Source organism: Spermophilus citellus (assembly GCF_964194105.1).
Source record: "Spermophilus citellus genome assembly, chromosome: 4".
Taxonomy (NCBI): Eukaryota; Metazoa; Chordata; class Mammalia; order Rodentia; family Sciuridae; genus Spermophilus; species Spermophilus citellus.
In genome coordinates this window covers 52,121,584-52,135,911 of record NC_138185.1, presented here as the reverse complement: position 1 = coordinate 52,135,911, position 14,328 = coordinate 52,121,584, and the positions used below count along the sequence as shown (strand labels likewise).

The 14,328-nt window shown below is 35.9% G+C and overlaps 1 protein-coding gene across 1 annotated transcript in view; it reads right to left on the bottom strand.

Annotated features, from left to right (window-relative positions):
* Positions 1-1,342: 1,342 nt before the first annotated feature.
* The window catches only part of TRPM1 (transient receptor potential cation channel subfamily M member 1), a gene marked incomplete at both ends in the record, with an annotated part of 139,166 nt that continues 126,180 nt past the window's right edge, over positions 1,343-14,328 (bottom strand). The window contains one exon of the mRNA XM_081291346.1: positions 1,343-2,615. Within this exon, the coding sequence (XP_081147472.1) occupies positions 1,343-2,615 (1,273 nt within the window). The remainder of the gene's footprint in view (positions 2,616-14,328) is intronic.

The window sequence follows — 14,328 nt, the reverse complement described above, 5'->3', positions numbered from 1 at the left end:
CCCCCGAGACCTTATAAGTGTTACATTTGGGGGGTATGAGAACCTAGAGTCTAACTTTAACTTCCATTCTAGCCAGAGAAGAGCCCTTAATGCCCCCTCCAATCCTTTTTGTCAAGAGTAGTGCTGACCTTAACAGTTCCTAGTCAGTTCCCCCTGCCCCTGAACTCTTGCATGGGTTGCTAATACTGTGATAGGTGTTTGTTTTTGTGAAAATTAATTATACAAACTGGAGTCACTCCTCACTAAAATAAGTTGAGGGTGTGGGAAAAGGAAAACACTCAGGTCACAGATGCCTGCATCCAGAACTATGCCATGGACCCAATTCAGTAGAATAGCCTGCCCTGGCTTTAAGATTCTGCTTAGCAACTGACAACATCCCTACCAACAGAACCTTAAGACTAGCTTTACATACAAATGCCTCCACTTGCCAGTTAAAGCTTGCTAGCTTCCAGAAGCAAGGAAAGTGTCAATGAATTTTCTTTTATTCTAACTTTCATAGATTTCTCTGTCCTAATAAAACCCCCCAATGTTTCCTTTGTTCTTTGGACATACCAGAAGCCACCCCGGCTTGTGCATGTGTGTCCTTGATTGCAATCCAATTCTTTCTTCCTAAATAAAGCTCCTTTTTTTTGGAGATTCATCTCTATATTGTTCTTGATTGTGTATCCTTTAGGTTTTAGCTATAGCTTTGACACAAACCATCACCTAGATACAATTGATTTGTGTTTGCTATTGATGACCATTTGACAACAGACAGATGCATACTGAATATTTTATTTTTACACATTAACAAAACTCTTGGTCACTCTAAATTGTTAGAGTGTGATGTGTGTTTGATGTAATTGTGTACTCCCCCCCCATTGTGCGATTTAAAAACAAAACATTGAAACATAAACAAAAAACTCATGAGTTGTATGGCTCCTTCCCATTTCTTCTTGCACATAATAATCTTATTTTAAATCCCCCCTCAGCACCCCCTCATTTTTTCCATTTTTGCTTACTTCTTAGGTGACCTGATGGCGATTTACATGCTGAAAGGTATTTCTTAGGCTACTCGGTGGCTCCCAGGAATAAAAATATCCTAATAATTAATTTTTCATGCTGGTTAATCAGTTTATCTCCATTGCCATATTGTCACTTTCATTTGATCCTGCTTCAATTAAAAAGACTCAGTTTGCTAGTATATGTTAACAAAATACTACTTTAAATGTAGTGCCTTGAAATTTAAATTCACATTTCCAGCATTTTTTAATGAAAACATTTTCAGCAATTGATGAAATTTAGATGGCCACGATGGCACCCATTTGTGGTTCTGGTTTAAAACAAAACAAAAGAAAACAGATCAACATTCAGTTTCTGTGGAAGTTTTCTCGTGCTCAATCTTTTGTTCTTCCATTGCAGTTGCAGACACAACTACTAGGTTACTTACACTGCTGGCTTGTCTGGACCTGTCTAATTTGTCCTGAAGGGGTTTAACATTCCTAGGATGGCCATGTAAACTTTTTGACCTGAGAGATGGGAATCCCAAAGTTTGGTCTGGTTTCACAGACAATGAGTTCTCTTTTTCCATTCTGTCAGTAACAGTGAAGGACAAATGAGAGATTTGAGGGATACTCTGAGAAACATAATTCTCATCTCTGCTATCTGTCGGCTGCTCTTTATGCTCTGCTTGCACTGCAGTTTCTGACGTGATGGAAGGGATATCTGTGCTACGAGACCGTGTGATCTTCTGCACCTGATATTTCCACTCGGCTGTCCATTGCTGAACTGTCGAGGGGCATGCTTGGTCCATGACTGAACTGTACTCAGCATTCCATTTGTTATACCCACCAACCACCTTTCTTCCCTCAGAATAGACAAAGCTTCTGGACTTCATTGTTTTAAAAGTATTAACTGCTTCATCGGGGTAATAGCGTGTAATTTTAGTTTCTTCCAGGGGATAGGAAATTGTGCCTTCCATCTTTGTCGTCTCTACTGTTAACTGAGTGTTTGGAAAATCTGATTTGTTCTGTCCGTGCATAACATCTGTTGGGTTTAAATCTGGAGAAACCGTTTCTGCTCTTTTAGAGTCTTCCTGTCTTTCATCACCTTCAGTTGAAATCCCAATATTTGGACCTACTTTGGGTTCTGAAGTGTTCTTGGAGTTGTCTACCCCAAGTCGATTGCGGTCTGGTGTTGCTGGTGGGCTTGGACTTGAAGAAAAGTGAAGGCTGCCCTGGCGTTCAGGGAGTAGGTGTATTTTTGAGTCCTTCTCTTCCTTCACACGAAAGGAACAGGTTTTCTTCCTGAATCCTGTCCCTGGTGACATGGAAAGAGAAGAATCCTCAAACAATAACTCCTCCCCATTAAAGTGATACCGATACATGCTGTAGCCATCGGCACTGTTGATGCTGCTTTGCCGTAGAAGGTAAGCTGCATCACATTCTGATGAAGCTCGGGACCGGGTCTGTATCAGATCCGACTTGTCAATTCCTGCAAGATTTTCAAGAGCATTCACCATTCTGCTAGATAATTCTTCGAGTTGAGAAAGTCGAAGTTCAACAGTCTGTAGGGAAGTTTTCATAAAATTTTCCCGTTCATTGATTTCTTCCAGCCTCATTGACATGCTTTCAACTCTGGTGAATACAAAAGGGATATATTTGTTAAACCAAGATAACTGAATAATAAAAAATAAAAGGATGACATCATTGTTATATGATCTTTCAGGCATTTGAGAATCATGGTGGGCATCTTTGAATATCTCTAATATAACTACTCAAATGTCTGTGAAGTTAAGTCCTACATATTCATAACAGGAAATAATGGAAAAATAGTTAATACATAGATAGCTTACTACGTGTCAGTAATACTGCCAAGAACCTTACATATTCAATAACAAGTACTTGCTCAGGTGCTATTCTAGGCTTCCTTAATCCTCACAACTGCTCTGTGAGATAGGCACTATTATTATCATCTCCATTTTAGAGATGAGGAGATTAAGTCATGGGAATTGTGAGTAATTTGCCTTAGGGTGCACAGGTAATCAGTGGTGGAGCTGGATTTGAGTATAATTTAGCTCCTGCATTTGCTCCAGTCATTTTACCTTACCTGATACATCACACTGTCGCTAGTAATAAAGAAAGATTTAATTGTACCTCAGTTTCTGTAAAAGATTGGTCCTAGTACCTTCATGGATACCAGAATTCATTGAGGCTCAAGTCCTACATATCCAATGCTATAGTATTCCAATTGAACCTACACTACATCCTCCTATGTATTTTAAATAATTTCTAGATGATTTACAGAACCTAATGCAATGTAAATGCTATAATAGTTGCTATACTGAATTATTTAGGGAATAATGATAAGAAAAGAAGTGTACATGTTTACTACAGATACAATTTTTAAAAATGTTTTCAAATTGAGGTTTATTAATCCAGGGATGCAGAGCCCATGGATATGGAGGACCAAATGTGCTAGCACTTAGTCTCTGAAATTTTAACCATAACCATCAGCAATAAATGGTTAAAATAAAGTCCTTACTCAAGTTCAAGGGGTTCAGAAAATGAATTGTTAATAATTAAGTTCAGATTATCAGATGATATGCTTGAATGACAATAGACCATTTAATTGTCTGAAGAATGCCAGTAACTTTAAATTACTCTTTTTACTTAATATTCCTTTAATGAGGTTACACAAGAAAAGATCTTGGCAGATTATAAATGCCTAGTTTTAGGTAATTTTAAAAAAATGCCTAGAAGATCAGACAACAGCCTACAAAACTATAAATGTTGTCTGGAATAAAATCCATTGAAATGGACTTTGTTTTATATTCCAACATATACAGTACAATTTCTTTCAAACAGGTAGTAAGGTATGAGCAGGATTTAAGCCTGCCTTCTAAAAATTAAATTTGTAGTCAGCTACAATGGTGCACACCTGTAATCGTAGTGATTCAGAAAGCTGAGGCAGGAGGATTCCAAGTTTGAGTCCAGCCTCAGGAACTTTAGTGAGGCCCTAAGCAAATTAGCAAGACTCAGTCTCAAAATGCAAAATAAAAAATAAAAAGAGCTGGGGACGTAGCTCAGTGGTAGAGTGTCCCTGGGTTCAATCCCCACTATCAAAAAAAAACAAACCAACCAACCCAACAACTTAATAAATAAGGTGAATTTATTTCAGGGATGGGCATAGGAGTCCTGGCTCCCAGTTGAACAGTATGGTGGTCTGTTCCAGCAGATTTCTCCCTGTGTGAAGGCAAACAACTTGATCTGATTCCATTATGCTTTGATTTTTTTCTCTCACACCTTTCTTAAAAATGGACAGTCTCACTGGGCACAACAGCACATGACTGTAATCTCAGTGACAAGGAGGATTTTAAGTTGAAAGCCAGCCTCAGCAGCTTAGTGAGACCCCAAGTAACTTAGCAAGACCCTGTCTGGAAAAAAAAAAAGTTTTTTTTTTTTTTTTTTTTGAAAAGGGCTGGGGATGTGGTTCCATGGTTATGTGCCCCTGGGTTCAATTTCTGGTACAAAAAAAAAAAAAAAAAAGAACGAAAGAAAGAAAAGAAAAAAAAAAGACAATCTCTGTAGTCACTTGGCTTGTAGTTTATTTTCAGAAAGACTCTGCTACCCTTGCTACATACCTCACTTGTTCTGCTTGCTTTCTTCTAACACACGATGAACCCCCCTTTTCTTATCTTTTGGACAGTGCTTGCACTGAAAAAGTTCTGTTCTGTGCCTGGCTCCATCTGGGCACCACACACACCCTGCTGCTTCTGCAGCTGCATTGCCACTTTAGCTAATGTAGCTCTTCTATTGGCTACATTGACAGCTGCACTCTGATATGTGGCAGGGCCCCAGCTTCTACTCTTAACTTTTTTCTTGGAGAGAAAACTATTTATATGCCCCTTCGGAAGCCACATCACTTGAGCCAGGAAGGGTATGGCTTCCTGAAAGTTTGCCACCGGGGAGGACCAAAAATTCACCTTGAATGAGAAGTCCTGATTTCCTTCTTTTAAATAGACCTGTAGGTTTTAAGAGTTCTCTCTCATCTTGCATTTCAGAAGCCCACAGAAGAACTACTTACTGTACACTTTCCATCACTTTTGAGTAAGACTTGGTGTTCTCTTTCAAATGGCTCCTTGCTCCCTTCATGTCTATTACCCAAGATTCCTTTTATATTAAAGCCACTGTGCCTCTTTAACAGTCAAATTTATTGCCTTTAACAAATACTACAGTCAGAGATAATGTAGCTATGCAAACTGGTAAAACAGAGATAAGCATCTTTCCTTTCAGATCTTTATAATTCTCCCCTTATTTTTTCCCCTGTATTGCTTAATTCAGATAACAGCATTACCAGACATCCAGAAATTAAAAAGAAACCTCAAAGTCTTAGTATCCTTTGGTTTCTCTTATTCTTGCTCTCACCCTTCACCTCTCTACCCTTTCCTCCCTCCAACCTTGAATTAGCTATCAAACCCTGTGGGAAAGTCTTTCTTAATGTCTCAGTCCTTCATTCCTACTGCCACTCCCTTCCTTGTAGCTGTGGGAGAAACAATTCTTTATGAAGTGGCTTTGGTTAACAAAAATCATCAGCTGCTTGTTTCAAGCCTGTAAACAGCATGGAGATCGCACATTTTAAACAGTTTATGCCAAATCAAGGGAGGCTGTAGTGAGGCTTTTGCTTCAAAATGAGGTCTTCCTATGTTGCCCAAGCTGGTCTCAAATTCCTGGGCTAAGGTGGTCTTCCTGCCTCAGGTCCTACATATCTGGGACTATAGGTACATGCCACCACCTGGCTGTTTTTACAGCATGTGTAAAAGAAGAAAGAATAAAGGAGTTCAGGTTCACTTATGTCTGAAATAATTTACAAAAAGGACAAATGATGAACTATCTTCATTCCTAGTCATGTTTTGAGACTTCCACAGTTACGAAAAGATGTTTCAAAAACCTTAAAATCCAAGAAACCATGGTTTCCATTTCACGTGGGAAAAGACAGGCTATCTGGCAATCAACTTGACAAAAGTCCTACATTTGTTTACATATTGAATAGCAGGAAAACATAAGGGAAACCATCATTTATGACAGATCTCATAGTGGGATATGATTAATCAGCAAGCATGTTTTTGTTTAGTTTTCTAAGTCTCAGTTCAGCTTTTCTTATAGCACAGAGGAAAATATTTTCAACATAGCATACAACACCAAAGTGGTCTAAGTCCAAGTGATTTGCTTTTTTTCCCCTTTAATTAAACTTCATTCTTAGAGAGAAAGATGAGGTCCTAGGGAATGAAACTGACCAAATGATATTGTTACATTTTGTATACATATGAGACTCCAACAACAAATCCCATTATTATTTATAATTACAATATTCCAAAAAAAAGAAAAATAAAGCTAATTCTCTCCTAAAGATGTGTTTCTAGTTAGAATGTACTTATAGTACCTTTTTAAAATTTGCTCAAATTAGTTATACATGGCAGCAGAATGCATTTCAATTCATTGTACACAAACAGAACACATCTTTTCATTTCTCTGGTTGTACACGATGTAGAGTCACATGATTCATGCAATTATACATGTACCTAGGATAATTATGTCCGTCTCATTCCCCACCATCTTTCCTATCCCCATGTCCCTTCTGCTCCCCTCACTCCCCTCTGCCCAATCCAGAGTTCCTCCATTCTTCCCTTGCCCTGCCCCATTATGAATCAGCATCTACATATCAGAAAAAACATTTGGCCTTTGTTTTTTGGGGATTGGCTTATTTCACTTAGCATGATATCACCAACTCCATCCATTTACCTGCACAAGCCTCAGTACATTTTGAAGGATATTTTAGTTGTTTCCATTTGGGGGACAAGTATGAAAAGAGTTGGTAGGAACATTTATGCCCAGCCTCCATTTAATTTTTAAAAACCTCTGGCCCATAACTACATAATATCCTGCTGAAATTTTTCTAAGTATTGCATTAAATCTGGATATTGATTTGGGGAGAACTGAAATCTGTACTATACTGAATCTTTCAAAACATGAATATGATATATTTCCTTATTTGCTTAAGTCATTATTTCTTTTAATAGTGTTTTAAAGTATTTTGCATTTGGATTGCATTCTTATCTTATAAGATATATACCTAAGTATTTCATTTTGTCAGAGCTCTTGTTGAACTCTTGTTGAACTTTCAGTGTTGTTTAAAAATTTTTAAAGTTCAATTATGTTAGTATATAGAAATAAAATTGATTTTTGTGTGTTGCCCTTTTATTTGGTAGTTTTGATAAATTTACTTATTACTTTTAGGACATTGTTTAGTTTTGTTACTTAACAATTTTATGTAATTTTCTTACATAGACAGCTGTGTCATTTACAAGTGAGAAAGCTTTAGTTCTTCCTTTTTTTTTTTTTAATATTTATTTATTTATTTTTTTAGTTCTCGGCGGACACAACATCTTTGTTGGTATGTGGTGCTGAGGATCGAACCCAGGCCGCACGCATGCCAGGCGAGCGCGCTACCGCTTGAGCCACATCCCCAGCCCAAGTTCTTCCTTTTTAAGATGTATGTCTGTTATTTCTTTTTCTTGCCTTATTGCACTGGTTAAGACTTCCAGCATGCTATTAAATAGCCATGGCTAAGAGTGGCTGTCCTTTTGTATTCCTAATTTTAAGAAAAAGTAATTTAGTTTTACATGTTGGTGTGGGGTTTTTTCCTGTAAATTCTATTTCACCTTCTACCAGTTTTCTGAGGTTTTAAAATTTATTTTATTTTTATTATCATGAATGAATGTTGAATTTTGTCAAATACTTTTTCTATACCTATTGATAATTGATATAATCATGTGGGACTTCCTTTAAATTGTTAACATGATGGATTTCATCAATTGTCTTTAAATATTGCTCTAATCCTTCACTCCTGCAATAAACTACCTGATTATAGCTAGAACCAGCTAGTATTTTATTATGAAGTTTTGTATTTATGCTCATGATGATGAACAGTACATTGGTGTATAGTTTTCTTTTTTCAACCTCTTCATCTGGTTTTGATATCAGGATAATGCTGGTTTCAGAAAATAGCTGGGACATGATTATATCATTTACATAGATTTTATAGTAGTAGTTCTAAGGTTTACAAAATAGGTAGTAACATTTCAAAGTTTACTTAGCCTCAATATTTTACCACTTCAATTTGAATGTAAAAACAATACTCTTATAAAGTTCTCGTTGTCATATCCTTTTATGTTAAAGTAGTCATATAATACATCTACATATATCATCAATCCCATCAAACAATATGACAGTTTTTTTTTAATTTTTGGAGTTACTGGGAGTTGAACCCAGAGAGTCTCTACTACTGAGCCACACTACCAGCCCTTTCTGTTTGTTTTTGAGAAAGAATCTTGCTAAGTTGCTGAAGCTGGCATCGAGCTTGTATGTGATATTCCTGACTCAGCCTCCCAGGTCACTGGGATTACAGGTATGTGCCAATTTTTATCTTTAGCTGGCACCATTTTTGTTTTTGACTAGCAAATATACTTTAAAGACCTTAATAAAAGATTCTTCTTTATATTTGTCAACATATTTATTATTTTAAATGTTCTTCCTTGTTTTTCCTAATGTTTCAAATTTACTTCTGATATTTCCTTCTGTTTTATTATCATGAATGAATGTTGAATTTTGTCAAATACTTTTTCTATACCTATTGATAATTGATATAATCATGTGGGGACTTCCTTTAAATTGTTAACATGATGGATTTCATCAATTGTCTTTAAATATTGATCTGATCCTTCACTCCTGCAATAAACTACCTGTTTATAGCTAGAACCAGCTAGTAATTCTTTTAGACCTGCTCCGCAAGCAGTGAATTATTTGTCTAAGAATGTCTTTATTTAGCTGGGTGCAGGGACGCATGCCTGTAATCCCAGCAGCTCCAGAGGCAGGAGGATCATGAGTTCAAAGTCAGCCTCAGCAAAAGCAGGGTGCTAAGCAACTCGGTGAGACCTTGTCTCAAAATACAATACAAAATAGGGCTGGGGGTGTGGCTCAGTGGTCAAGTGCCCCTGTGTTTAATTCCTGGTTCTTCCCCCCTCCCCTACCCCGCCCCCCAAAAAGAATGTCTTTATTTTCTCTCCATCCCTAAAGGATAGTTTTGTTAGGTATGGAATTCTGGATTGACAGTTCTCTTCTTTCAGCCCTTTAAAAACATGGTGCCACTTCTTCCTGGCCTCCGTGGTTTCTGACGAGAAATCTGCTATCATTCAGATCACCATTCCTTGAAGTAAAGGGTCATTTTTCTTGAGCTGTTCTCCGTTTTTTCTTTGTCTTTAGTTCCCAGCAGTTTCTAAGATGTGGGTGTAGATATCTCTGATTTAATTCTGTGTAGTGTTCTCTAAATTTCTTAAATCTACAAGTTTATGCTTCTCAATCAAACTTGGGAAATTTTCAGTTACTTCTTCTAAAAGTTTTCTGAACCATACACTTTTTTCTACTGGGATTCTTATGACAAAAATGTTTTATCTTTTGTTATTGTCTTTCAGTTCCTGGAGGCTGCCCCACCCTTAGTCAATTTACTTTCTATTTTTCAAATTAGTTAATTTGTATTGAAATATCTTCAGTTTTACTAACTCTTCTGTCATCTTTATTTTGCTATTAAGTTTATCTAGTGAATTTTTAAGTTCTAAAATTTTCTTTGGTTCTAATTCTTATTTTTTTCCTGATACATCCATACTCTCCATTAGTTTCAAGACTCTGCAATTTTGTTCACATATTTTTATAATAGATGACTTAAAAGTCTTTTTTAATATTTTGATGCATTTATTTGCAATTTTTATATTTTTATTTTCTTTTTTAAAATTTTTTTTATTATTAGTTGTTCAAAACATTACAAAGCTCTTGACATATCATATTTCATACATTTGATTCAAGTCTTTGTCAGATAATGCCATTATCTGTGTTATCTTGGCATTGACATTTATTTATTGATTATCTCCTTCTCAGGTGAGTTGAGATTTTCTAGGTTTTTCATATCCCAAATAACTTTGAATTACATCCAACTTTGGAATATTTTATCATGTGACTTGAAGTCTTGTTTAATTCCCATGGGGAATATTGATATTTTTGTTTTGGTAGGTTATCAATCTAGTTAGACTCAGTCTGCATGTTTCAAAATGCTTTCTATGGCTGATTCCAATTTCAGTTTAGATTCAAAGACTACAGTGATGATCAGACCTCCAGTGGTGAGTCTTAACCTTTGTAGTGGTTTATTCATTAGTTCAGTTCTAATGCTTTTGTGAATATTTCTTCTTTTTAAATGCAGGTTTTTACAATTATAAATATCTTTCTGAGTACTGCTTTTCTTGCATTCCAAAAGTTTTTGTATATTGTACTTTCATATTTGTTCACCCACCTTGAGGTGTTCTCTCTCTTCTGATTTCTTCTTTGATCCACTTGTTATTTAATAGTATGTTAATTGTCATATTAATGAATTTTTGATTTCCTGTTGTAATAACAACTTAATTTCATTGTAGTTGGAAAATATACAACTTCAAATGTTTCAAAGCTTTTTGAGACTTGTTTCATGGCCTAGTCTTTGGTTTATTTTGGAAAATGTTGCATATGTTCTTGAGAAGAATATGTGTTTTGCTGTTGTTGAGTGGAATGTTCTATTAGTATCTTCTAGGTTAAACTGGCCAAATAAATGTTCAAGTCTTCTATTTCTTTGATGATCTTCTGTCTAGTTTTATCACTGGTAAAAGTGGAGTAGTAGAGTTTCCAACTGTTATTGTAGAACTGTCTACTTCTCCCTTCAGTTCTGTCAGTTTTTAGTTCACATATTATAAGGCTTTGCTATCAGGCGCACATATGCTTACATTCTAGAGAGACTGACTGTTTTATCATTGTATAATGCATTTCTTTGTCTCTAGTAACAATATTTATCTTAGAGGCTACTTTGGATATTAATGTAGTCACTCCACCTCTCTTTTGGTTATTGTTTACATTGAATAATTTTTCTTCCTTTTACTTCCAAACTATTTGGAGTGAATCATTGTAGACAGCATATAATTACATCATATTTTTTATCTTTGAATTTGTTGATTCTTTAATCAGCCTGCTCAAATCTGCTATTTAATAGAAAAATTTCCATTTCAGTTATTATACTTTATAATAAAAATCAAGTTGTGAACTCCAGAACTCACCTTCCTTGTTCTCCCTTTCTGCATGTCTGGTTCTTTATCCTTAAATTTGCTCCAATATCCTTCACAAATATGCCATTATCATCAAAATGGAAAAAAAATGAAATTCTCTTAGAACTTGAGGATCTCAAACACCAAGCATGTGGTATTCCTGATTTGGGAAAACCTATTCTAGAACTTGCAGCTACCTCTGATGTTTGTAGAAGCACCGGACAAATAAAAGTTGTCTGTGTGCTGCCAAAGACCTAACCATTACATATAAATGTGTGTTGCTATCATGGGTTTAGATATTATTTAATTAGATTAACATGACTGCATTCTTTATTGTATGGTTTTGAACAGTTTCAAAATAATATTTCTTTAAAAATGTATAAATACTCTCCCTGGATATTTCAAATTGTTTGGTCTGATCATGTATAACTATTTTTCTACATGACTAGTATTCAACTCAAAGGACCTATTTCTTGGGATGATGGATACTTCTGTGATGCAAAGTGTTCTTTCTTACCAATTGATTTCTTATCAGATCTACTTCTTGCCATTTCCCTCCAATTTGAGTTCTTGACTTTCATAACTATTTCTGTATTTGAATATGCTTGTAGATTATATGACGTACCAGTACCATGTTTTTGTTTTGCACATTATGGTAGCACTTAACAGCAACAATTATTCCATTTAAGAACGCTTTCAAAAAAAGGCATGAAGGCCATTTTTCTAACCACCAAGCTCATGATTTCTCAACTGGCAGGCCTGCAGAACAATTCCCAAGTGCTAATATGAAAGGAAACTATAAACAAATGAAATCTATATACTGGGCCCTGATTAATCATTCTCTTGCCTTTGAATAGAATTTTAAGTACCACTTGATATATGGCACTATTTACCCTGCCCTTCACTGATTCATGTGTGTTCCTATTAAAGTCACTGAGGAGCCCATAACCTAATTTGTTTAATTGGCCTTGATCAATAATCGCTGTGTTTCCCACTCCCTTGGATTCCTGTTTTGCTTGATTCAGAGATTAGTATAGATTGGTCTTTGGGTTCTTCTGTTAAAAAGGTGCACCTACTGCCCTAATTGGTTTCAAAACCTGGTGCGTGTGTGTGTGTGTGTGTGTGTGTGTGTGTGTGTGTGCATGTTCATATGTGTATATACTTATTTTTTAAAATCTAGAAAGTGCAGTATAATGGTACTAGGTTGACAACTGGCATTGTATATCCTGACTCTTTTTGTCTGTTTAGCTTGATTTTCAGAAAAACAGCAAGGTTGTTTTTGATTAAGATGTTGTCAACTTCAGGGTTCCTTTTGAGATGTGCTCATATTCAAATTGGGGATAAAGTTGCCCCTCCAACTTCTCTTTATCAGGCGCCTGTCACTGTGAGTCCATTATAAAACAACAATAATATGTGTAGCATGATGGTGTTGTGAGAATTAAGGGAATTGTACACAAGAAAGTATCCATGAACTGTATAAGTGCTAAAATACACAATTATGTGAAATAAGGTGTCTTTGCAAATCTTCTCTATATCTTGGCATATCTATTACTAAGAGTACTTGATTTTGAGTGCAATAACACTACCATTAAAGTAATTGAATGAAAACACATTTTTGATAAAATAATTTTAGATTACATTTTCTATTTTGTTGAAATACTAATACACGCAACAGTATGGAACTTATGTATATGTAGAACTTTTGTAGTAACTTCCAAAAGACTACCTGCACATAATTTTATTGGACACTGAAAAAACTCTAATCTATTTAATATGAGGTCCAAATTCATGTGCTCATGGTAAGAATCCTTATGTGTTTTTCCAAAGGATAGGACTTAGACATTTGGAGTTCTGTACTAAGCCAGTTATTAAAACTTATTTTATGTGCAGTCATCTTTTTATGTAAAACAATCACCCTTTGCCTACACGAGGCATCTCATAAATTATATGGGACCATTTCCTTAATGACGAATTAAATGTTCACATGAAAAACATGATGTTAGTGGCATTAGGTCTAGTTCATACTTGAAGAACTCCATGTTTTACCCTTGAGTTCTAAGACTATTCCTACCTTGTAATTTTATTCCAGATCTATAGATTATAACATTGTCTAAACCATTCTAAATTTTACACCCAGCTATTTTAGTTTTCATCTATTTCCTTATATAAGACTGTCTTTTAAATTTAGTAATTACAGGGAAAACACCCAGGAAAGAACCTTGTGCTGACTTGCAGAGTTTTTATATATGAAAGACTGAGTGAAGACTACTAATAAAAGAACAAGACTGGAGTCTTAAATCTTCTGGTTTTCTCAGTCTTTGTAATAAACAACATACTGAATAGTTATTAAAAGGACATCCAGCTCTATGGAATTCTAGCTCTATGTTATTTACATATACTTACATGGTCATACTCAAACCTCCTGGGTTTCTAGTATTCAAGTGTTCTAAATCATTATCCTTTTCTGATAATGCTCCGCTTTCTATTTGGGTCAGATTCTGTGGTTGGCCACCAATGGAGCCTTATTAATATCTCAGGTTATCTCTCCCTTACCCCTAACCCAATAGTGCCTATCCTAAACTAATCTTCTATCCTTATCAGGACTCCAGAGTTGGGCAAGGAAAAAAAGGTGGCTGCAGGAGCACAGATAGCCAGCCCTTCAACCTCCCTGCCCTATGTGTGTTGACTTTTTGCATCTTTGCCTTTGGACTATAAAGTGTAACTGATGAAAGTCAAGGGAGCGACAATGACTTGACCCAATCCAAAGCCATGTTATTCAATTTTAGTTGGATCTTCAGTATTCCTGAGAAGCAATCTTCTTTCCTAGTATATTTCCCCTAAAAGTAAACTCACTTAAATTCTTACTGACTTCATGACCATAATCTTGATTGGGTTGGGGGTACTTTTTCCTCATTACCATTTTTTTCTTTCTTTGTACCTAGACTTCTCATTAGATTAATGCTCCTGACCTCTATCCAACAGTTTATTTCTTTTTAGGGAGAACTGTGTTTGTGATTGGAGTTTGGGAATCAGGGCACAAGCATGCTTTTATTTCTGTCTTTGAAAAGGAACTGCCTGCTAGGAACTTGATTCTCACTTTGTCTTGGTCCTATGGTAAGCTGAGTGGGAAGGCTGACTCAGCCCATGAGAAGGAGGCTGCAGGGGCCACTGCT